Raw genomic sequence first — 24,370 nt, 5'->3', positions numbered from 1 at the left:
CTGATTGAGATTATATGAAAATATCTGCACTTAAAGACTGCTAATTGGTTTGGAACTTATATGAGAATGTATACACTATAAGACTGTTAATTGAAATACCTTTCTGCTCTTTAGAAAGTTGCTCAGCTTGGTCCCAGACCTCTGTGGCGTAGAGGAAATTAGAGGTGACCTGGACATAGCTCGCAGCCATCTGATGGATCCTCTGAGGGATGGTGACGGAAGAGCTGCTGCTGGGATTGGATCCTCCGGACGAGTACCCACCAGCACTGCCAGGAGAGAGCTTGGGCGACACCGGGGAGGGCATGCCTGCAGCTTTGCTGAACAGGGCAAAAGAAACCTACGTTTGATACGATTCACATTTGGAAGAGCAATGCACAAAAAGCCATAGTCACCACGCAACCAGAAATCTGCTTGCAACAGCTTCAGGGCAAACAAGAAAGGATACTGGCCTGAAAAGAGTAACACGTCAGCTGACACCTGTATGACTGGATGAGAAAATATTCATAACTCATGTTTACGTTTCATAAACGGCACTAATTAAATAAATAAATAAATAATTTTACAGTGCTGAGAAAATGTTTGTGAACACCCAGGTTGGTCTGTATTCTCATGTATTTTAGACCTAAAAATGTAACTAGATCTTCATGAAGAGCATTAATAAAAGATTAACATAACCCAATGAAAAGTATTACATAAAAACATAAGACCATTTTTATTATTAACAAAAATAAACAAAATGATCCAACAGTAAATTTTCTCATGTGAATAAGTGGCACCTCCTTGATCTGAAATGACTTAAATTAAACATTTATTTAATCATCAGTCTCTTACACTTGCTCTTAGAAATTTCAGCCCATTCTTCCTTAGAAAACTGCTGACATGTTTGAGCTTCCCTGAATGAAGAGCTTGCTTCAGGTCTCACCATAACATTTCAATGGGGTTTAGGTCCAGATTTGCCAATCCAAGATATGAAATTTCTTCTTTTCCAGTCAATCTTGTGTAGATCTTCTTGTAAGATTAGGATGATTGTCTTGCTGCATGACTCACTTTTGGCTCAATATCAGCTCAGCTAATGGATGTTTCTGTCAACTTGGGCAGTCTGTCCAGGATCTGAACCTGTATCCCCAAACTATGGAATGCCCAACACCATGCTCGATGTCGGGATAAGATTCTTCTGTTGGAAAGCAGTGATTGGTTTTTGCCTCACAAAACATTTCTCATTGTGGACAAAATGTTCAACTTTTTACTGTTCTATACAGAAAACATTCTTCCACCAGTCTTGTGGATTTTCCAGTTGAAAACTTGAGACAAATGACAATGTTCTTTTTAGACAGCAATAGTTTCTCCTTGGCTATCCTCCCATGAAAACCATTCCTAGTCTTTTCCTAAAACCATTCGTTTTTTCCTGATGTTTGAGGCTCTAACAGACATTAGCCACAGTGCGAGAGGCCTGTACTCCCTGGGTCTTTTCTTCATGATGTCCTGGATGATTTTCTGCATTACTCCTGGGCCAATCTTGGCAGGACAACTGGTCCTGATTAGAATCATCATGGTCTCAAAGACTTTCTATGTGTAGACTGACACTGGATAAATGTCAGTCCCCCAGATGTTAAGAACTGGTTTTATAAAACTTTCTAGACTGATAAGCATTAACTTTTTTTCTGAGATCTTCTCAAACCTGTTTTGATAATGTCATGACATGTTTCCACTGACCTCCCAGTCAGTGTTTACAATCCAGTCTTTGTTTACATGTTACCTAATATTAAGCATCTGATTCTAACTACCCCTTTAATTGAGCTAAGTAAACAGGGATCACTTATTTCACATAAAATTACTCAATTTTTCCTGCTTTGCACAACACTGAGTTTAAAAAACCAAAAGGGTTAATATTCATAATTACAATGTTTATTAAGGCAAAGACTGGTCTTGATAAACCAAGAGTAATATGGTAAAAAATGTTGGGGGTTCACAAATATTTTCTCTGTATTGTATATACTACCAAAGAACTGGTACAAAAAAAATTAACTTACCTTCCCATTCCAGGTGAAGGAGCTTGGGTATTACTTAAGGAATTCTAGGAAAGTAAAATGAAAAAAATTAATACCAACTCCCTTGTCTTACAGAGAAATGATTTTCATGCCTGAAAATGCATAATTAGGCTTCGAGGTTTTTGTTTCTGAATAAAGCAAAAACTGACGTTACTAAAATCTCTGTCACAGCTTGACAATGTCTGCATTAAAATATTGAAAGTTTCTGTACTGTAATACATGAATTCAGGATCAGTGTTGTCGCTATAGAAAAAAAAACTGGGTTAGTGTCAACTCACCTTTAAGTGTTCAGTTAGCGTTTTGGAATATTTTAATGCACTCTCTTTCCTGAGTTTGAAGAGCCTCAGGTACAGAAGTGACTGGCATCTCAGACTGGAGGAAAACATAACATATTTAGAAAGATAGAGTAATTATCTACATTCGTCACTTAGTGTGCATAGTTTGTTACAATCATATCTGTTACAATATCATATTACAAACAGCCCATCCTCCCCCCTACTGAAAAAAAGCCTACCAAAGCACTGCTAAGCGTTTGTCTGCTGACGTAGCATCTGGTGCCATGTAGCTCTTCAGCTTCATAGTGTACCTGTAATTAACAAGATAGAAAAGTTGCACTAACTCTTGTTATATCCTCTGGAACAGCTTGTTAAAACAGAGTACATTTTATACCACAAGGGATAAAATAAATTAAGCAGCACCCAGTATCTCAAAAAGATGCAAATTTATCAGCAACTAAAGATTCATCAGTTTAATCTGTGACTAGGCTGCTATTCACACATCAATACAATACACAAAAATCACACACAAAAAAACAAAAATTGTATTTTTCAGGATGGCAAACTTACTTGATCAGTTCCACAGTTTCAGCATACATGGGGAATGGAGACTTTGCTTCCTGGGCACTCTTCTCCAGAGCATTGCCACACTCGATGAAAGACACAACAGCATCCAGGTAGTACACGGCCTTCTCAAATCGGTCCAACTTCAAAGAAAATAAAATCACAATTTATATTAGGTCTTTTTATACTGGCTCATATTGGATTTGTATGGTTTTCTAATGGAATTTCTAAGAAATAAAAGTTTGACCGTCTATGCAGATTAATAAAAAATTAAAATAAATACAATCTATTGTGCAGATATGTCCAATGACAGCATTTAGATTAAACAAAAACGCATTGTAACCAAGGGCCAAAAAACAAGAATTGATGATATAACAGGAGGACATGGGACAATGTTAGACTGCTGAAAACATCAATGTCAACAAATAAGAAAATAGGAAGGTCTAAAAGACAGAAAGCAGCAGATGTTGTGATTTAAACAAGTTACATTGCCTGGATTGGCTTACCAGTGCATCTGCATTGTGCTTGAGCTTCTTGGCTTCTTGTAAGTAATAATCCGCAGAATGGACCCTGAAACAAATTGAGGTTTAAACGAAAAATTATATAAAAACAATTTTTTGATAATACACCTGTAAATGTCGGCCATTTCCAAGCATAAGCTATGATTCATACTCAGGAAACAGTAACGGTCTGTTGATTGTGTAGTGTCTTAGTCTTGATTATAACTTTAAAAACAATTGTCCTAAAATCAATGATAGTAACAGCAGAACACAAATCCACTTTTCTTTAACAGTAACAACATTAACAACAACAATTTACCAATTAACCTTTATTTGAATATTCAAATCTCAAACGTCTTCATACCCGGAAAGAAAAAATTCCAAATATAAGTGAATATTCTGTAGAACTGATAGCTGCTTCTACAGAACACAAAATACAGCTATTACTAAACACCTCCCTCCTGACCTTTAAAGTGAGATTTTTCGTTCTGGCAATGTTTCAAAAGACTTTAGATTAGTCATTTCACACGCCGTGCATTACTCACTGGAATGTCTTCTCTTACCTGTCTTCAAATGTGAGTTTTGATCTTCTAGACTTTGAACTCTCCGACGTTGATGTCGGGGCAGGAGGAGCAGGATGGGACTCGGAACTTTTCATAGTTTTTTCCTGATTAAAGAAAAAAAAACATTTAAAATGGTTACAAGACACCAAACAGTCCTTCGACACTCATGAAAGCTATAATATAGTTTATCTTCACTGTTGTTTTGAACATTTCAATTGACACTTAACAGAGAAGGTCAATCTGCAGGTCACAAAGGCCTGAGATGTTTTTATTTTAGGCTTATGATGTTCCAGTTCACATTCACCAGCAGAATTGAGTTTTTTTTTCTGAATTTGAATGCGCACACAAACACAGAAGTGGCTATGTAAATGAAATGGAGTGTCACCACTGAAAATAAGGGCCTGTAACACCAGGAAGCCAAACGGAAGCTCTGGTGGATTTAGAGAAGCCCCCCAGGACGGTGTGCAGCGAACCTTCTTCTCCTTAGGCCCGGCAGCTTGCTTGTCCTCGTTCTTCCTGTGCTTGGAGGAGGAGCTGTTGCTCTTGTTGCTGCGGCCGCCCTCCTTGCTGCTGCCGGTGCTGCTGGAGATGGAAGTGGAGGACTGGCTCGCCGTCCTCTTGCGGCTCTGGTGGTCCGATTTAGGTGCCTTCTGCGCCCCTGTCACAGACGGAGAGGGCACGGGCTCCTTCTCCTTTTCCGACCCCCTTTTGGATGACCTGCGGGCATGCATGTAGGTAAGCGTGCTATTTCTTGTGGTATGCAGGGTTTTGGCAGCTACACTTAACCCAACTTTAAAATACACAGTTTAATAGTAGGTAGGTAGACATCAGTAGGTAATTTTATTTAAAACACTGAACAAAACATTTGACTTACTCTTTACTACTGGTCTTGTGGTTGGCAGAGCTCTTCTCTTCCATTTTAGGTTTCTTGGTTTCACTCTTATTGCCATCATCATCATTCTATGTTAAAAACAAAGTTTAGGATAATTCTTAAAGTTAAAACATATTTGAGTACTACATGAAACAGGAGACACTTGCTGAGTCAAGGTTTCAGAAATCCATTTCTTACCTTGTATTTTCTTTTACCCTTGCTGGAAACTTTCTCACTGGTCTGCTTCGGAAACTCCTTGTTGTCCCGTTCAACAGCACTCTCCCTTTCCACCTTAGGTTGGTCCAGCTCTTTGTAAGGTCTTCCTGGGATTCGGGATAGCAAGCTCAAATCAATTTTGACCATCAACACCTGTCTGACAGGATACCGGTCATCTGGGTCACTGAGTGGAGAGAGAAGCTCCTTCTCTTCCATAGGAGAGAAGATACACACAGGAGTCCGGATGCTTTCAGTGTACTTAGGAGTCTGTGAGGATGAAGGAATACTTTCATTTTCCTCGGAATCGGACGACGACGAATCTGTTTCTACAAACTCCCTGGATTTCTGGGAAGTCTTGCTGGGAGTCTTGTACTTGCGTTTATCAGGAGCAGGCCGAGGGGACGATTTGGGCTCTTTCTTGATGTTGGGCTTGCGCGAGCCCTTTGTGGCAGCTTTGGGTCGGTTTGGTGGCATCTCTGGAGGGGGTTCGCTCTCCACTTTCAGCCCCCCCTTCGGCTCCTCCACCACGGGCAGCTTCTCCGATTTTTTGGGCTGTTTTTTACCCACCGTCCTCCGCTGGGTGGTGCTGCTCTCGCTCTGTGCCGGGGATTTCTGACGCCCCCGACCACATTCTGAACCTTTCTGGGCACCTCGTGAGTCTCTCCCGGGGGCGGAGGTGCTGGAGTCTTTGGATCCGCCTTGACCCCCATAACCTCTGCCTGTGCTCTGCTCCCTGCTTTCCTTCTTGTACTTGGTAGGGGCGTTACCATCCACTGGCGATGCTGGAGAGAACTTATTCACTTTTTGTAACCAGTTGTCCAGCTGCCACTTATTTGCCGTTGGAGGTTCAGGCTGAAATAAAAAATATGGCAACTAAAGTAATGAAAACTGATTTCTGGATCTACTGACAACTTCTTATTTATTGATCCTAAAGACTGTCTTTACTGATAGATGTAGTTCTGATCTGATCACAAGCCAAGAGTATACACAGCGACTAAATAAAGACAGTACACTGAAAGACTGGGTCTTCCCCTGTGGGAGAATTCTACACTTTATAGTTTTGAAGAGGGCGCCGTCACTTCTGTTAAAAGACCTCTGTGGCACAAAGTGCATGTAATGTACACATGCACAACATAAAATCTAGTTTCAGCTAGATATGCTTTTATGCTTTAAAGCACATTGTCTTTAAAACTGCATTTTTTCTTAAAGCCTGCACAAGGAGCAAGAAGTCTCAAAAAGAGCACTTTGAAAGGTGTAAAATCTCTTAACTTGAAACCCCACCTCAGGGGACGCGACGCGTGGCGGCTCATTGGCCTCGCTGTCACTGGAGCTGCTCTCGCTCTCTGAGTCGGAGCCGGAGCTGCTCTCTGATCCGCTGTGGCTGCTGGAGTCATCGCGAGAATGGTCTGCTCCTTCATTAGTGTCCTGGGAAGGCTCAGAAGTACTGTGGAGGACACAGTGCGTTAGCGCGATGAAGAATGTTCTAACCTGTCAGCTCTGCAATACGCATAACAACCGTCAGCTCAAAAAGCCTGGAGTCCAGAATTTTACTGAAATAAAATTCACAGTAGGAGTTTTGCAATTCACTAGAAACTAATACACACTGATGACTGTCTGTAGCACTTTCATGCAAATGTGGTTCGTTACTAAGCCAAAAATCTGATTTCTGATTAAACTGTTCTTACCTTGGAGTAATTCGTGATCCAGGCTTTGCTGGCTCCTATAAAAAGAGACAGTTTGCTTAGTTCACATGAATCCAAGGCTGAACAAGACTAACCTTATATTTATAAGTTATAATTATAATAAATATCCTACCTGCTCTCCGTCACTGTCTTCACTGCTGCTCAGCTTAAGGTCATCCTCCAACATACTAGAAATGAAAAAACGTGAAGGTAGGTGATTTCATTAAAAAATTTCAAGAGAACCAGTTTATAAAAGAATACTAACCATAAATCACATACATTAAGTTTACCAATGTGTAAAAACTAATGAACAGAATACTGCAATACTTACTTTGCTTGGTCTCCATCACACCTGAAATGGCAGAAAAAAAATCACTAAGTAAAGCGGATTAAATGCTAGCTAGATGCTAGATAATACTGTCTATTATGTAGAGTACCACAAATGTTATTTTAAAATAAAAATACTTCATAAAGATAATTTAACAGATGGACATATGCATATACCCCCTTCCTGATTTCCTCTATTGCATATTTGTCACACTGGATGTTTTCAGATCTTTAGACAAAATCTAGTATTAGATAAAGGGAACCTGAGTGAACAAATAATACTTTTTTATTATTATTATTTAATTTATTTAATAAACAAAATTATCCAACACCCATATCCCATGTGAAAAAGTAATTGCCTCTCCTCTTACACTTAAAAACCGGTTGCGCTACCTTTAGCTACAATAACTGCAACCAAACGCGTCCTATAATTCAATATATTGAATATAACATATTCAATACGAGGAGTAATTTTATCCCACTCTTCCTCACAGAACTGCTTTAATTAAGAAACATTGGTAGGTTTTCGAGCATGAACTGCTCATTTCAGGTTCTGCCAGAACATCTCTATTGGGTTTAGGTCTGGACTTTGACTAGGCCACTCCAAAACTTTAAATTTTGCTGCTTTTCAGCCATTCTGATGTGGACCTGCTTTTGTGTTTTGGATCACCGTCTTGCTGCATGATCCAGCTATGCTTCAGCTTCAGCTCACAGACAGATGACCGGACAATCTCCTTAAGAATTTTCTGATACAGGACAGAATTCATGGTTCCTTCAATTATGGCGAGTCATCCAGGTCCTGAGGCAGCAAAGAATCCCCACTCCATCATCATACCAACAGTCAAACATGGTGGTGGTAGTATGTTATAACTGGGGAATGCTGTGGTTGATTTACACCAGACATAATGTGACCTATGTCATCCAAAAAGTTCCACTTTTGACTCATCTGTCCATAGGACATTCTCCCAAAAGGCTTGGGGATCATCCAGGTGCTTCTTGGCAAATGAGAGATGAGCATTTATTTCTAACTTTGTTAGCAGTGGTTTCCACCTTGCTACTCTCCCATGAAGCCCATTTTTGCCCAGTCTCTCTCCAATTGTGAAGTCATGAACACTGACCTTAACCGAGGCAAGAGAAGCCTGAATTTCTTTGAATGTTTTTTTACGATCCTTTGTGACTTCCTGGATTTTACTTTGCGCCCTTGGAGAAATTTTGGCTGGCCGGCCACTTCTGGGAAGATTCACTACTGTTCCAAGTGTTCTCCATTTGGAGATTATGGCTCTCACTGTGGTTCGGTGGAGTCCCAGAGCCTTAGAAAAGCCCTTTCCACACTGATAAACAACTTTTTTTCTGATCTCTTCAGGAATTTCCTTTGATCTTGGCATAATGTGCTTGTTGAATCTTTGTGCTGGCAACTTGACTCTGATGGTAAGGGTCAAAATAAGTGAGGTTTATGTTGAGCAGGGCTGGCTGTAATCAAGCCTGGATGTATTCAATCAGTAGACTCTAAAGTATCCCTTTAATTGGGTTGATTTAACTAAGGAGGCAATTACTTTTTCACACAGTGCCAGTTGGTGTTGGATAACTTTGTTCATTAAATAAATGAAATAAGTTTTTTTTTTAAAGTGTTATTTGTTCACTCAGGTTCCCTTTATCTAATATTAGAGTTTGGTTGAAGACCTGAAAACATTCAGTGTCAAAACATTTTAATAATGGAGTTAATCAGTAAATCAGCAAATACATTTTCACGGCATTGTACATAGTTTATACATCAACATAAAAACAGAGGAGAGTGAAAATGCATTTTGCTAAACAGTTTTATAACATGCTGACTCCACTCTTTCATGTGGAGTTCATAAATTAATGTTAAACACTGAAACTCAAATTACAATCTTACTTACAGCATATTCACATTTGATGTAAAGTTAATCCTGCTTGAAGCTAGAACATCTTTCTTATGTTTTAACTTACCTTATCATGTTAAGGAAAACATTTTATAAGATTTTCAAGAAAACAATCTGAAATAAAACACTAACACTTACGTTTTTGGCTGATGGCTGCTGGAAGATGTTTTTTCTGAACTATATCTCTCTGAAACAAGGGAAAACACTTTGGTTAAAGTTTCACGTGTGTGTTGTATGGCATGGCTTCTAATATTGTAAAACAGTGGATGATTAAAATAGAAAGTAATTTAAAGCGCAATTATGAAATACGATTAGTATGCATAAAAAAAACTTACTGTTGAAATTTGAGTGCTGGTTATCCTGAAAAAGAAAAATTGATTTAGAAAACAAATTGTAAAAATATTTTCACAATCATAACACAATCAATAACGGCAAAAATTCAGATAAAATTATGTAGTAGCCAAAGTTGCGTAATAGCAAGTGAAGAAAATTAGGTTTGAGTTAGGGTAGCAGTAAACTGTATAAAGTAAGATAGAAGAAAATACTACTCAGTTTTTAAGGCTTTATTTTGTGATGCCATTTAATGACATTTTTTGCTAACAGATTAGAGAAAAACACTGCCTGAAAATATCCTCGTCAGAAATATTTTGTTAAGACTTTGTGTTAGTCTCATCACCATTTATTGAACTGGATTTCAAACCTTTATAAAAAACACTGAAGCTGGGACATTTTTTTCACCATATATCGAAGTAGCAATATGTTTCTTTTGACGTGACACTAATGATATAGACTTTCCTAAAACTCTCAGACCATCCATCCTTAGTCTAGATAAGCATGTCAGTCTGTGACTGGGACCCCCTTTCGGAGGCAAAAGTGCAAGTCAAGGATAGAGCCGGGTCAGACTTCCGGCTCTCGCAAGTGCACGGTGACACTGTCTTATCCCGTCTGTGCTAAAATCCCTCTATATCACAGCGTGTGGCTTTGTAGGGTGTCATAAGACAGTGGGTCAGTGGATGGGAAGGTCTGAGGAGTCTGTCTGCACTTCCTCATTCACCCAACGTGGGTGCAGGAGTCATCACATCGTTAGGAAAGTGCTGATTCCACATTGGGTGGGTTTAAAGTGAGAACTCTCTACCAATAATTGACTGCTTTTTAATAATAAAACCCATCTACCATGAAACAGGAAAAACCTCTATGCTTCCTGTCTCTCTGTGTGGGTAAAGGGGCCGTCACTATGAGCTGAGGCATAAAGACACAGCAGTTCCAAATTGAGTGGGTATGTAAAAATTAAAACCAATACTGCGGCTTTTCAGGAAACTACTAGATGAGATTCTTGAATCCAGATTAATACTAAAAACCAAACATAAATGAGCACATAAACCTCCTCTTGTTCAGAGAATGTGTTCCTAAAATAAAATTAACAATATGATTCTGTAAAATAAACGTGATGCATAATGTAATCTAAAGATAGGAGTAATCCTAAAGATAATTCAAGAACATTTTCTTTTAGCCTCCCAATGTATTTTTTGCAAAAACGTTTTTTTCTGACCTTGGCTGGGAATGGAAACTTTGAAGGCTCAGTTTTACATGGAGTATGAATTGCTGTCAAAGGAGGAGGCCATGACTGAGTCATTTCCTAGAAGGACACAAAACCACAAGATAGTTAAGAATAATTTTAAAGGCATGGAGGTCACATGTTTAGAACATGAAAGGTTTTTAGGATTCATTTTCCTGTTGATCTGCAAAGGCTCCCTGCTTATGGCTTGTTACAGCACATCTGTTTAGATTTACAGCATGCAAGAAGAAAAGCTACTTTCATAGCAAACGGGGATTATGAGGAAATTTGGGTTCATCACGGAATTACAGAGACAAATTAAGTTGGTGAACCAAACATTAACAATCCAATCTTAAAAAAACTCATTACCTTTAAGATTTTCCTTACCTTTAAGATTTCATCCACGCAGTTGGCATCACCAGACATCGACGCCTGTAAAAACAGAAACAATCTTCCAGGAACCCTTTTTTTATAATAGTTTAGGCCAAAAGATAGATACATTTATATGCACTGTACTCAGGTAGAAGTCTAGATCTGATTTGCAATCATGCAGAAAACAAAATGGAAGACTTCTAGAAGCTGACGCCAAAATGATTTAATCTTATTTTCTCTCGTATCTAATATTTCCACATGCAAAATACACAAAAAGAAGTGTAATTTATTAGTGAAGGTACTTAAGTCACTTGAAAAGGCTATCCAGTGAGACATTTAAAGTGAAAATGACATTTGGCGGGTCTCCAATGGTTATCCAGAGGAGATTATCCCAAAGCCAGTCAGCCTCAGCCCTGCTCTTCTGTTTTCAATAGGCAATGTCTGGGTCAAGTGAGACATTCTTATCTAGAATGATGAACTAATCAGGGGGCTCTCATCACCGGGAGAGTAGGAAACCAGAGTAAAGGTGTTTTGACTAAACAGAGACAAAAGAAAGCCCATGCCTTATTACTGCAGAAATACAGTGAGGATTAACCTTGCAATAGCAAAGCAAAAAAACAGAACAAGGAAAAAATGAAGCATGCTTAAAGAAATACTTACATCCAGAGGCTGGGAAGGAATCTTGAGCTTAGAAAGAGATGCTTTGCTGCTGGGCTTCATCTCTCCCATGCTGCTGCTGTGTGACTGGCTGCTGTAGTTTTCGGAAGGCGTCTTGGGTTCGAGAGACTCCTGGCCATCCATAGGGCGGACGTAGGCCGTGGGCTTCTGCTGCATGGAGCTGGGTTTGGACATCAGCGACGGGGGGAACGCCTGACCGGGGTGCTGCCCGTTGGAGGAGAAAGCGTGGACGCGGGAGGGGGAGTCCCAGTTGGCGTCGCGATCGCGGGGGGACTTGGAGCGGTGGCGCTCCTTGCCGTGGTGATCGCCCCCGTGCGACCTGGAATGGCTCGAACTCAAAGATCCCTTGGCCGGGCTGGATGTGTGAGACTTGGAGTGATCGGATCCATGTTTGCTCTTCTTCTGGCTATTCCCGCCACTGTTGCTGCTGCTGCTATAGTCCCGCTCGTGTCTTTGGCTGCTGCTGCCGCCGCCGCCACCACTGCCGGTAGTCCTTTGGCCACTCCCGTGGCTACTCTGTAAACCAGACCGCTTCTGCGACTGGGAGGAGGAGGTGCTGGCGGCAGGCCCTACGGGAGTCCATTTGCTGCTGTGACTGGAGCCACTGCCACGCTGCTGCTCGGCGAAAAAGGTCTGGTTGGGTTTCTCCTCGGGGGTAGAGGGCACAGCAGGCTGGGGGAGTCCCATGTACTTCTGCAGAGATTTGTCTCCAATCAGCTCCTTCATTTCGTCGTAGTTACCAAGCATGCTCTGGATGCGACTGGACAGTTTATCTTCTTTGCTGGACTGTCAAGAAGAAAGAACCATGGTAAACACATTGGGGAAGAGGCAGGTCAGCTGTCTGGAATTTCAGCAGTGCAACCTGAGAAATCAAGGGTGTAGACTTTCTTTAGGCACTATGTCAACAAAATATGGTACTAAATTAGAGCTAAAGAAAAAATATCAAGATTTCTTGAAGGGCATCATTTTTCTTCCCACCCCCAAGATAAAAACATGAAGCAACGTCTCTGCACCAATATTCAATTTTATTCTTTGTTCCTCTTGGTTTAAAAAATTTACGGCCATTACCTGTCAAACTACCAGCAAAAATAGGAATAATGAATTCCCCCAGAGGACTGTCACTGTTTCCAAAAACAACAGCTAATCTAGATCTTTTAAGATTAAGATTTTGTCCATTACTGGAAAAGCACACAGGACTGATGAAAATTTCCAATATCTATCGTATGTCCGTTCTGTTTTCTTTTGGCTTTTAACAGAATACAACTGTACTATGTCACTTCTTTTTTTCCCAAAATACATAACAGGGAAAAATATTTCCCAGCATTAACTTAACTTCATAAATACCTTCATGGAATTTACCTGAAACTACTACACTTTTCAACATTAAAGTTGAAATGATGCATTTCAAACTACTGGTTCAGAATACCTCCTTAGCTTTTAGCTGCACTTAACTGTTTATTATAGAATATCATTTCCAGGAAATGTATTGTTATATTATGATGAAACTTTCAGTATCAGATTAAGCAAGAAAAAGTACAGAGGAAAGTAGCCTACATACGATACTGCATGCCCTCCAAATTTCCTAAACTGAAACAATGGTTCCAGAGATCACACTGAATCGGTGGTTACTGGATTTAGGAGAAACAAACTTCAGCTGAATTTCAAAAGCAAGTCTGTACTTTTTTGTAAGAGGATTTCATTTAACAAGAGCTTAATTAATTTAACCCTGGTGCTCCACCAAAGCAGACTACCAAGTAAACATTAATTACAAATTACTAAGCTTGCAATGTGAGCAGAGAACACAAACGAAAGCAGTTCTACCGCAGAAAAATGAACATAATAGAATGATGTGCGCAGACTAAGTTGAAGTTAAAACAAGTTTCTCCGAACCAGGCAAATCACAATGACTGAAGAGGCAGAACATTTTCTGGTAAATAACGACATGCCATTTCACCAGTTTCTGACCTGCAAGAACGCAGCAGCTAACCTTTTAGTGTTCGCTGTTTGCCCCACTTCTATGGTGGAGAGCAATGAGCTGAAACAGCTTTTTTTTAATTCACCACGACCTTGTGCCCATTCCCTGCCAGCCAATTCTTGATTTTAATCATTGCGCAGGCTCAAAAGAACTCCCTCACATCTCACGCTGAAAGCAACAACTTACCTCCTCCTAAGCTGAAATGATAGCGTTGGACTCAAATTTCTGAGACTGAGAAGAGAGTTGCCTCGCCAACAACTCAACGGGCCAGTCAAATACAAGCAAGGGCGCTGAACCCACTGCTCAAGGCAAATTAATCATTCACTTTCCTAGTTCCTCTGCGGAAAACGGGTCACTACTTTCTTCTAGGGGCGTGTGCTCAGCACAGGCAATCCTCTCACTGTACCTACTGTGGCGACGCAAGGAACTAAAAATCTTTCATCCGCTGGGCACCAGTTTCTCCAAAATGACGTGAATCTTTCAAAGTTAATAACAGCTCGTGTTAAGCAAAATGTAAATTACAAAAAAGCAAAGAAAAATTAACAAAATAAAACTTACAACTTTATAAGGTTCAGGAAAGAGAGGGGAGTTAGCTGGAAAGGCCTCTCCGCCCTGATGGATTTCTTGATTGCGCCTTTCCCTTTCTTTCAAACGGAGCGCATTCCGGTCTTCACGGTTCATGTTGCTAACAACAAAGACAGAATCACTAAGTGTGCAGAACAACTTACAGGTTCCTCATTTTAGATCTACCTTTTTTTTTTAATGCATCTGTGTCCCAAAATCATCTTCATCATCAGTACTGGAAAAAAAGCAACATTCAAAAATAGAACAAGGAAAAACAAGTTCTAAAAACTCGTAATAAGATCCAGACTCCTAATACCCTATTCCTACACAAATAACAGAGCCAAAGCTACAACTGAATGTGGCTTGGAAAATGAACAGCAATGAGTACTGTTGTTTTACCCCTGTATGCTACTCTGCAGTGCATATAGTAGTATAGTTTGCAACAGGTCAGTGAGGACTGACCCAGGAAGCATTTCTAACGCACATTTCATGAAAAAATACTCCAAGGCCCAGATAAAATCCAAACATGAACCCATTTGACAATTGCAAATTACACCCAGTTTGTTGGCAAGGTTCTTCTGGGCAGTAACTGCAGACTGATTAACAGCCATAAACCCATTTTCAAGTACTTTTCTTAATTTGCTGTTGGTGAGTGGGTTGAAGAGTTCATTTAATCTGGGCCAAGGTCATGCTGAAGCAATCACGCACAGTTTTGAATTTTCTGTTCCACTAAGCCCAAAATGCAAAGAGGATGGTATCAGCCAAACTAGGTCTCTACAAAAAGTTACTGTATCTAACGTCTGCACAATTTTAGACAGCATAAGAATAACAATATGCTTTTTTAAATGAAAAGCGCCTAACTAAAATCAAGTCACATACCCAATTGAGTCGTATTTTTGGAGCTGAAATCTGACCCTTAACAGTCACATTACCATATAAACACCAAGGAATAATGCCTAATACCTTTCTCAAACAGTTGGGAGTAGGTTCAAAAACACTTCGGCCTTAATTCAGAATCTATTATACAGGAGAAGGGCTCCTCTGACACACCTGGCCACCATGCTGCTCCAAGTTTCACTCGTTGCATGCCACAGCGCTGTACAGAAAGCCCGGCACTAACTGGAGGAGAAGTATGTCCCTCAGTTATGGCACCACTGGAAGCTGATAAAAGCTCGGGGGCTGAAGTCAGCCCCCTGGCGGCGCTGAGCCAAGTATGCGCTGCTGCTTTGGAGAACTGCGGTCACAGCTGGCTTGAACTTGTCAAAACTAGGTCACAAAGCCCCACCTGCACCCGAAATGAATACCTTTGCTGTTCAAGGCTTTCAGGAGCTCTTAAAGACAAACTTATGGAAGTGGATGGACTTTATCGTCCCTTGTAAAAAATATGAAAATATGAATGCTATAAAACCATAATAATGGGAATGTAAGAAATAACTGCTACTAATTCTGTCATATAACTGCCCATAGATGGCTTTAACTATGTCTTAATATATAAGGTACAGTTTTAGTAGCTACATAATGGATTTGTGTGAAATCCATAACCTGTGAAATTAATTAGAAACATTAGGAACGTTTCTTTACAAGTAATATTAAAATCTGGCAGGCTTTTGTCTCCAACTACACACAATACAAATCAGGAAATTCTCACTCAGCCAAATAACCATGCTGAAAATGGCTGCTTAGACATAGACATCTACAAGCACAATTTTATAGTCTAAAGCAGCAAAGGCAAACCTTTGAAATACCACTGGTATGAAAGGAATGAACATCCCTTAATGATGAACTACTGTAATAAATCCTGTTGAGATAACATTCTTTTTTATGTCAGCAGGAGCAAATCATTTGAAAGTGAAAAATGGCTTTAAAAAGAATGTGAAAAGTACTTATTTTGCTGTTTTTCTCATTCTTGAATTTACAAAAATATCTAGATGCTGGGTTTCTGCTTGGCATGGACAATAGGTTTAGGTCAGATACAGAAACACTGCACAGATAACCTGTTCCTAAATAAAACTCCAAAACAGTGCACAACCAAAAGAAAGCACAAAATAAAGCTGAGCAGTTTGTGTTACTGTACCATTGTAAAATAAAAGATTCAGCTCCCACCCACTAAAACATATCCAAACTCACATGCACTGATGAACGACTGCACACTTAACTGAGAAAGCAATGGATCTTTCCAAAAATCCCAAATGTAACACACAAGCCAGAAGGCTAGGTTCCAAAAGAAAATGAATTTCAAGTTAAGAGGTGCAGCTTGAAAAGAAGATCATTTCCACAAAGATAAAGAGATACTCAATCTGCATTTACAACGACCAGCACTTAAACTGTGAGGTATGAGATTTAACTTTTTATAGGGGGTGCTTAGGAGTGGCTCAACCAGTAAGGCACTTGTCCCAAAGGCAGGCTGAATTCAGCGAGCCTAAAGTTAGAAGTTCGAGCCCTGACCATGTAACTAGCAAGTCAGTCCGATGGATGGGTCTCCACCTACCATGAAAACAAAATTCAAAAGGACAGTAACATAGGCACCTTTTATAACACATTGTGTTTTTTCTATCTATAATTTCATGAAAGGATAAAAGCACTTAATACCACCTCATACCATAATCAAAAAGGAATAATTACGGAACTGCAAGATGACAGTACTACAGTGATTCATTTTCAAATCCTATGGTATAAGGATAGTTCTACTCACAAATCACCAGTCTCCTAAACATCTACAATTAAAAAGGAATATTAACTAAGAGTAAACATTTTTAACATTTATAACCATTAGTTAATACTTCTAAATTTGAATTTGCGTGATTGCTGCATTTTGTTTCAATAGCTCAATTTAATTGTTTCAATAGCTGAATTTAACTGCAATGTTCAGTTTTCAATCACAGAGTAGATAGGAATTACAAGCTTCGCATTTAGAAGACAATTATCAAGAATGATGACTGTTTCAAAAACTATAACTTGGGAAAGTTTTATTGACCATAAACACTCCAATCAGATATTTTTGATTGTGTAATGTGTGAACTGTGCAGTCCCCACTACTGGCACTGTAATTTTTGCAAATGTGATTCACTATGATTATTTTCCTCAGACAAACCTCAAACCAGCAGCTTGTATTTTACCAAGAGTCAGCATTTTTTATCACCTTAATTAAAATGAATATATTCTTGATGAAAAGCCAGCCTTTCAGCTTCAGTTCTTCAAGGCATATTTTAAGTCAGGGCAGAATTAGATTATAAAGCACTCTTATGTTAGCTTGATTTATTCAACAGTATATTCAAACTCATAATGAGAGTCAAATTCACATCATATAGTGTTTAATGTCTTTCTTTCTTGTTAGCCTAAAAAGAGTTTAGCTTCAATATTAGTAAAAAAAATTCTGAACTGCAAAAGATACAACAAACTCCTTCACTACCACTGAAGTTCACTTTAGCTTACATTTGACTCTTAAGAGTCAAAATTAGAGTATCTGCATCGACTGTAATGTAAGGTCCATAACTTTCAGCTGAACATCTGGAAACAGTATAACTACAAATTCACAATCATTAGTTACAGAATGAATCATTAATCAAACAAGCATGAGGTCAAACTATTTTTTAAGAAACAGACAATTAAAAGGTTCCACCTGAGAACACACTATTTCTCAGTCTAGTAGATAATATCAAGCTTTCTTCATTTCATTAGTGCATCAATAGTCAAATTAGCACTCTACCATTCTCCATCACCCACAGGGCTCACACTCATTATTTTACAAAGGAGTAGAACAAGACGACAATCAGGATCTGGATGGCTAGAAGCCAGGGCTGTATAAATGTCTTAAGGCTTTCTAAGTGCAACAAACAAAAAAATGGAGGCTTATGTTGGACTGAAGAGGGAGTCTCCTTAAAAATGTATCCAATTACATCTATCCTTTATTCCCACATTGTTACTTGACCTTAGCCCAATTATTCATCTCATGTAAAAATATTGTGGTAAACTGTTGGTTTCATATACTGAAGCTTTAAAAACACAATTGATTGATTGCATCTGAAATAGTTAATTTAACAAAAGTGAAAGCTAAGCAATTGTAAATTGTAAATGGAAGTGCATTTTCCCCAATATTGACCAATATTTCTGCATTATCCAGAAAAAAACACTCAATGTGAGAATTACACCCTTTGTTATTTTGTGCTGTAAAACACAATGAAGTGTAGCAAAGAAGTGAACACGTGTGCAGCTTGTGATGAGCACTTTATTTTGGAGGGCTGAAAAGTCATACTGTAGGACACACATCTTCATATGAGCAACTCACTGTTGAATTTGTGGGCTCCATGTTACTGTATGTGTTGCTATGGCTTTGCCAGAGTAGTAGGCCCATAGTAGCAGCAATTCTGTCAGTACACAACAAAATACGAAGGTTTCTTCTGAAGTTTCTCTTCCCTACCAGCACAGTGATACTCGAAAGTTCTCACTGCTGAATAAGTTGTTTTCAATTGATGCTGGCAGGCCAGCACCGAAGTAACAGACACTCAGGCACGGTTTTATCACTCTAAACCTTAAAGCAACCACACATCCCACCCATTAAACATACGCCTCATGAAGAGTATTTGCTTTCAGGCTCCCTCCTCATAAAATAAACTGCAGTCCAAAAGAAACTATGAACATTTTCTTTGAATCCAAGTTCTCCATTCAACTCATTTTGTACACATACAAATCACAGGAAAAATCATTTTCTTCTAATTAAGGTCAGTTTAATTTCTGACTCGAGACCATAATTCTAATGGGGATACTGAAAAATTGGCAGCTTCCATTTTCAAGGATATCTCGTATATCCATCCATTTTCTAAGCACTTCATCCAATTCAGAGTCATGGGGGGAGCTGGAAACTATCCTGGGGAGCAACAGACACAAGGCTGGATACACCCTGGATGGGACGCCAGTCCGTTGCAGGACACTTGCAGACACAAACGCACACTCACTCACACGCCGGGGCCACTTTTTCCAGAAGCAAATTAACCTACTTGTTTTGGGACTCTATGAGGAAACCTGAGCATCCGGACAAAACCCATGCGAACATAGCGAGGACATGCAAACACCACCCAGACAGCACCCCAGAAACAACAACTGTAACTCTGAATCCGTAAAACTACAGTTAACAACGCTACCAGCTCAAGTATCAAAATCTGGTATAAAGGTAGAGAAGACTTTCACTCATTTTAAAGTTGATTTCTTACTAACGACTGAAACTCAAGGATCCACTTCATCATCAAAATACCTCAACATGAAAATAAGGAAGCCCAAAAGAAACTATGATGCTAACAATACAGTTTTTCATTAAATCATCTATCATTCTGAAGAGCCTGATTCAGACTTTGCTCGATTTGTGGATCAAAACCGTTTTCATTGCAGTTTATTCATTAATGCTGACACCACACAAGTGTAAAAAAATCAATGTTTTCTATGGAAGAAAATGGAACGGAAGTTGCTGGCTGCAAAGCCCAGCTGGCCATTGGTTACATGACCACAGAAAAAACAAAATCAGCAAATGAATTTTGGCAGGAAAAAAGGGGTGTTTTACTTTAAGCACTTGATCAGATAAAGAATCCCAGACCTTGTTTTAATGTGGCTTAAAGGATTAACTTTAAAATTCAGTTTCAGGATTTAAAACAGATCAAAAGTTCAAACTATCTAGAAGTACAAACGGAACAACTTCCAAAATGCTATGTAAATATTATTATTTCAACCATCTGCAAAAAAAAAAACTTGTTCTTTTGCTTACCCTGACTGAGAGGCCATGACTCAAAACAGTGAATCATTGGAGAGGATAAAAAGAATCCCAGAATGTTCTGTTCTGTAGTTTTCCAGGTGTACAAAAACGCAAAAAAAGAGCTCAGTTCACAACCTGTATCTACGACTTGTTATTAAAGATAAAACATTATTTGCTTTGAGCTAAATCTAAAGGCTAGGGAGGTTTCAGCTCGTACACGGGAGATTCCACTCGAACTAGCAGAAGGGGGGTGGGGGGAGGGAGGCTGGCAAGGGACAATAGCTGAAGTGAAGAGCCTGCTACTTTTCTGAAGGGGGAAGGGGCTCGCAGCGCGTCTGCAGGATTCGAAACAAACTCACAAACAGACATGCTGTAGTGTGTACTTTGATCACGTCAAGCCCCGTGTGGCTGTTCAAAAGTCCACACAACAGTGCCACAATTTAACAAATTACAACCCAGAAACTGGGTAACGGAAATGTCACACAATGAAATGAAAACCATACGAATCTACATTCCCAAAGATTGTATCCAAATATTAAATATTTTTAGTTAACTATAAATATTAAGGTCATGGTTTATTTTTCTTTCCAATGAAACAGTGTATCTAGGCACGGAAAGGCTCTTTGAGGAAAGACGAAACTTACCTCTTCCATCAAGTGGAACTGTCCATCCTGTTCCATATAAGGAGATGTTATTTTATCCCACTGAGCCTATCCTCCACGTGACGTGTTTGCTTTTACTTCATTCTAGCCAATCAGCACCTTCCTCGCAACCAGCTAGCGCCCTCCCTCACCACAGCCTAGAGCAATACACAGACCAGAAGAAACTTATTTAAAGAGACAGCGTCTGTTTTCAAGTCGGCCAGATCGGAGGGCATATCTATAAGCAGCTGAACAAAGGCACACAGTATGATTTTAACGACCCAAAACAACCTTTACACAATACGGACGACCGTACTCTCAGCAAATCCCTTAACTACTGCACAGTTTGAATTTGTTTAACTGGGACAGATGACAAAAGTAGATCTTATGTACTTGCTTCTTACGCAAAGAAGAAGTTGAAGTGAAAATGGACACAAGGTCCATGAGGGACCCAGTTCTACAGAATAATATTGCATGGAGTGTACTTCTCTCACAAATGAAAAATGATCAAAATCACTGCTGCAAGGTATACTGCATGACACACTACATCAAATAACACAGATAGGAACTGTAAATGAAACATTTAGTTGTGTCACTTGCTCCTTCAGCATGAAATGTTTTTGCAATTTTTCAACCCCCTTTTCCTTTCCAAATTTCTGTATGTTTCTGATCATCTGTTCTTGACTGCATTTGGAAACACAACTGACAGAAGTGAAAAACATAGCATTAATTAGCATTAACAATCTGTCAAGGCTCCAGACAATTAAAAGGACTAGAAAACATGGGGGACCTGGTTCATATACTGAAAATACTCAAGGGCGTGACCAAATCAAACCAGAGGATTTCTCCAGAACAGTACAAAATGAACTAGCTAGCATGCACAAAACAGAAATTGATGACAGAAAATGATCTGAAGGGACTCTACTTCTTTGTAATTGGTCTTATGTTTTTATGACAATTTAGGCTTTTATTTATGCAAAGCATGTCTATTTCTACCTCTGCTACACTGCAGTATGGAGTTATCCAATGGCATATGTGCCAGTGTCTTCTTACAGGGGACAGTTTATGACCAATTCAGCCCTGTGTTTCATCATCCATATTCCACAATCTACTGCCACCTTGGATGGAAATGTAATTCTTCTGACAGGATCTCATTAAAATCAATCGAATTATTAAAGAAGAGTCAAAAGATGCAAATCATGACCTGGGAAACCGTTTTTGCCATCTTCCTGCTATTACATATCCTGCAGTAAAGTCACAGCACCACACACTCAATAAATCATGAAGTACCACGACATAGAATTGTTTTTTCAAGAAAAAAAACATGGAAAAATTTTCCCAATGCCACCCCTGGAAAGTCCATGCCGATGCACAAATGGTCAGTTTGCATTGTTGTTTCTGTGCCCTTGAAATGCAAATAAAACCAGGAACTGGAGAGTCAAATGAGGACAACAGAAAGAGTGTTTTAAGTACTTCTGCTTCATCCAAATGTCATGTCAACAGGTGAACACCCATAGTTTACATGATAATCAAGTGCAGAATAGTTTTCAAAGGCAACTTTGCTTTAAAACAACTAACATGAATCAACAACGGTGAAGTTGTCCGTTGGAAGAAATCCTAAAAAACGCTACCTGAGAGCTGTGCTTCCACATACACTCACAGACATTTATCTTTTAGTGTAACTCTTACTCAATTAACTATATTAAAACAAACTGGATAAAGAACACAAACACACAAAATAATGAACATAAAACAAGTCTTCAACTTCCTTTCCACTGTCGGCAAAAATCAGAATCAGCATTTCTGCCAACACCAGTCCTTTGCAAATCATTTTACTGCTCAGTAGAAGTTTGTGAATATTTACAGAGATTTAAAGGCAGAAGTTTTCATGTTTAGGAAGACAGGCACTACCTCTACATGCAGGTAAGACTCCAGTTCTAGTCAGAATACTGCTATTCTGAATAGTTGTTCCAAGACAAGTAGATGATTTTCTAGATCTATACAAATGCAGTATTCCAAATGGGGAACATCAAAAACTCAACTTGTATCTGGGGTTGCACTTTTACTCTTAACTCCTTATATTTTTGCCTACATATAAACTTGAATATGCAAATGGAAGACCCGAAGTTGAAGTAATACCTATAACGTGTATTCCTCTTCAGCTATTTCTGTCTTCTAATGTAGTGGCATACAAGTTGCATTCTAGTTGCATTTCTAGGTGTGCAATGAGCAGTGCATTCAATAACCATACCGATCTAGAACAGCTCTTAAGCTGTACACAATTTTTTACATGTAGAACACTTTCTTTGATTGCTGTGCACTTAATACATGGTGTATTTCGTTTTCCACTGGAAATTAAAACAACGTAAATGCAACACATCTGTAATAGCTGTTCCTGCACTCATGTTAACAGTTTCCACTAAGGGAAATAACCTATAAATGACCTATACATTTCTATAGAAACCTTTGGGTTATTTTCTTAAAAGGTATTCAGAGGACCGTTTCCTGGCGATTCTCTCCGCGAGCCATTCAAGTTGAAAGTTTTTTGTAGTCTTAAACCTGTCACTGCAGGGCAATTTTACAAACAGGTGGACAGTTTATTTTTGGAACACTGGAATCTATCTTACACTGGGAACTGCAAATAGTAACCTAAACGTTTCCCTCACCAATGTTCAACGCCAATCCCAGGAGGCAAGACTTAAACTATACAGTATCTTAACTGCAATATTTTCAAAACTATACAAAGTTATTTAAATTAGCCTCTGGATTATCAGAGTCTGCAATATCAAATTCTCAATGGTATGTACTCTTTTGAGTTAGACGACACCAATTCTTTGTTGGACTGAACTACTTGTTTTCTACTGCAAATTCCAAAATCAGATATTTCTAATTCACTAAAGCTAAAAGCCAACAGGAAACTGTTATGTTTTAATTTTGCAAAGAAAACCCAATGTATTCTCAAATGAAGTGTCGGTTTGTTACTATAAAATGCATAACTGTTTAGAAAAAAAGTTCATTTCAAGAGTGTATCATAACTGAAATGAAAAAAACATAAATGGAGATTATGCTGCAAGCTTCTCCATTTTAAGCATCACTTTCCAAATGCAATCATACCATCAAGCAAACAATGGATGCCACTGCTTTCTAAAAGTTTCCGATAGCAACAGAATTTCAGCTTCGCTATAGTATTCAGTAGTGCTGCAAAAGTAAATTCCTTGTTAAAACAAAATGCCAGTGTTGCTCTGTTGACTCATGGTGTTTTAGATGATCACTAATCATACAGATCAGGTGGGGAATGCAGTTGAAATTCACTTTGCGGTCAGACAGTGCAAAATGACAACTACAAAAATTAAACTAAAATATCAAGAACCCATACAGACCTTTTGATCTTGTGTGCACTTGGCTCCTAACCTAAATGAACGGCTTCGCTGTCAATCCCAATTACGATAAGGGAAGACCACACCCTGCAGTTACTGTTGTACTTTAATCCCATCGTGTCTGGTCTTCTTGAAACAAATGAAATTCAAGTTTAATTGATTGTGTTCTCTTTGCAAACTGACGCTAACAATGACTATGCTAATCACTACCCACAGGGACTTGTAAATATGAACATTTCAGTACTTTACTAGCCTTAGCGTTTTTCAGGTAAAAGAGCTGTGGGAAACGCAACCAGATACTAGAGCCTGCTACTTAGGATCACACGGTTTTACTGTTTACAGTGATCGTTGGCTAATTGCCAATGAATAATTAAGACTTAAATCAAGAATCTGCCATGCATATTTTAAAAGACAATACCTCAACTGTTGGTTTTATTCTCTCATTCTAGCACAAATTGCACACCTGAATGTTTCAGGAATGATGCCAATCCAGTCCTTATTTTCCCAAATTAACACCA

General features: G+C 39.0%; 1 protein-coding gene across 7 annotated transcripts in view; it reads right to left on the bottom strand.

Moving 5' to 3' along the window:
* aff4 (ALF transcription elongation factor 4) overlaps positions 1-24,370 on the bottom strand; it is a 32,311-nt gene that overhangs the window by 4,716 nt on the left and 3,225 nt on the right. The window contains exons 1-21 of one of the 7 annotated variants that reach the window (XM_088604019.1): positions 20,479-20,630; positions 14,089-14,215; positions 11,538-12,341; positions 10,893-10,937; positions 10,500-10,586; positions 9,286-9,310; positions 9,089-9,137; positions 7,051-7,071; positions 6,853-6,907; positions 6,723-6,757; positions 6,307-6,481; positions 5,020-5,889; positions 4,825-4,910; positions 4,424-4,667; positions 3,951-4,054; positions 3,394-3,457; positions 2,894-3,030; positions 2,563-2,634; positions 2,327-2,420; positions 2,031-2,074; positions 100-317 (exon numbers count right to left, since the gene is read on the bottom strand). In XM_088604019.1, the coding sequence (XP_088460145.1) occupies positions 100-317; positions 2,031-2,074; positions 2,327-2,420; positions 2,563-2,634; positions 2,894-3,030; positions 3,394-3,457; positions 3,951-4,054; positions 4,424-4,667; positions 4,825-4,910; positions 5,020-5,889; positions 6,307-6,481; positions 6,723-6,757; positions 6,853-6,907; positions 7,051-7,071; positions 9,089-9,137; positions 9,286-9,310; positions 10,500-10,586; positions 10,893-10,937; positions 11,538-12,341; positions 14,089-14,211 (3,352 nt within the window). In that variant the 5' untranslated portion in view covers positions 14,212-14,215; positions 20,479-20,630. Of the gene's footprint in view, positions 1-99; positions 318-2,030; positions 2,075-2,326; positions 2,421-2,562; positions 2,635-2,893; positions 3,031-3,393; positions 3,458-3,950; positions 4,055-4,423; positions 4,668-4,824; positions 4,911-5,019; positions 5,890-6,306; positions 6,482-6,722; positions 6,758-6,852; positions 6,908-7,050; positions 7,072-9,088; positions 9,138-9,285; positions 9,311-10,499; positions 10,587-10,892; positions 10,938-11,537; positions 12,342-14,088; positions 14,216-19,846; positions 20,080-20,478; positions 20,634-24,370 lie in introns of those variants that run through there. The other 6 variants (XM_088604016.1, XM_088604017.1, XM_088604020.1 and 3 more) reach the window with 6 other exon arrangements.

Source organism: Lepisosteus platostomus, chromosome 13 (assembly GCF_059453375.1).
Source record: "Lepisosteus platostomus isolate fLepPlt1 chromosome 13, fLepPlt1.hap1, whole genome shotgun sequence".
NCBI classification, from domain to species: domain Eukaryota; kingdom Metazoa; phylum Chordata; class Actinopteri; order Semionotiformes; family Lepisosteidae; genus Lepisosteus; species Lepisosteus platostomus.
The sequence above is the reverse complement of the archived record's forward strand: the minus strand, read 5'-3'. Positions and strand labels throughout refer to the sequence as shown.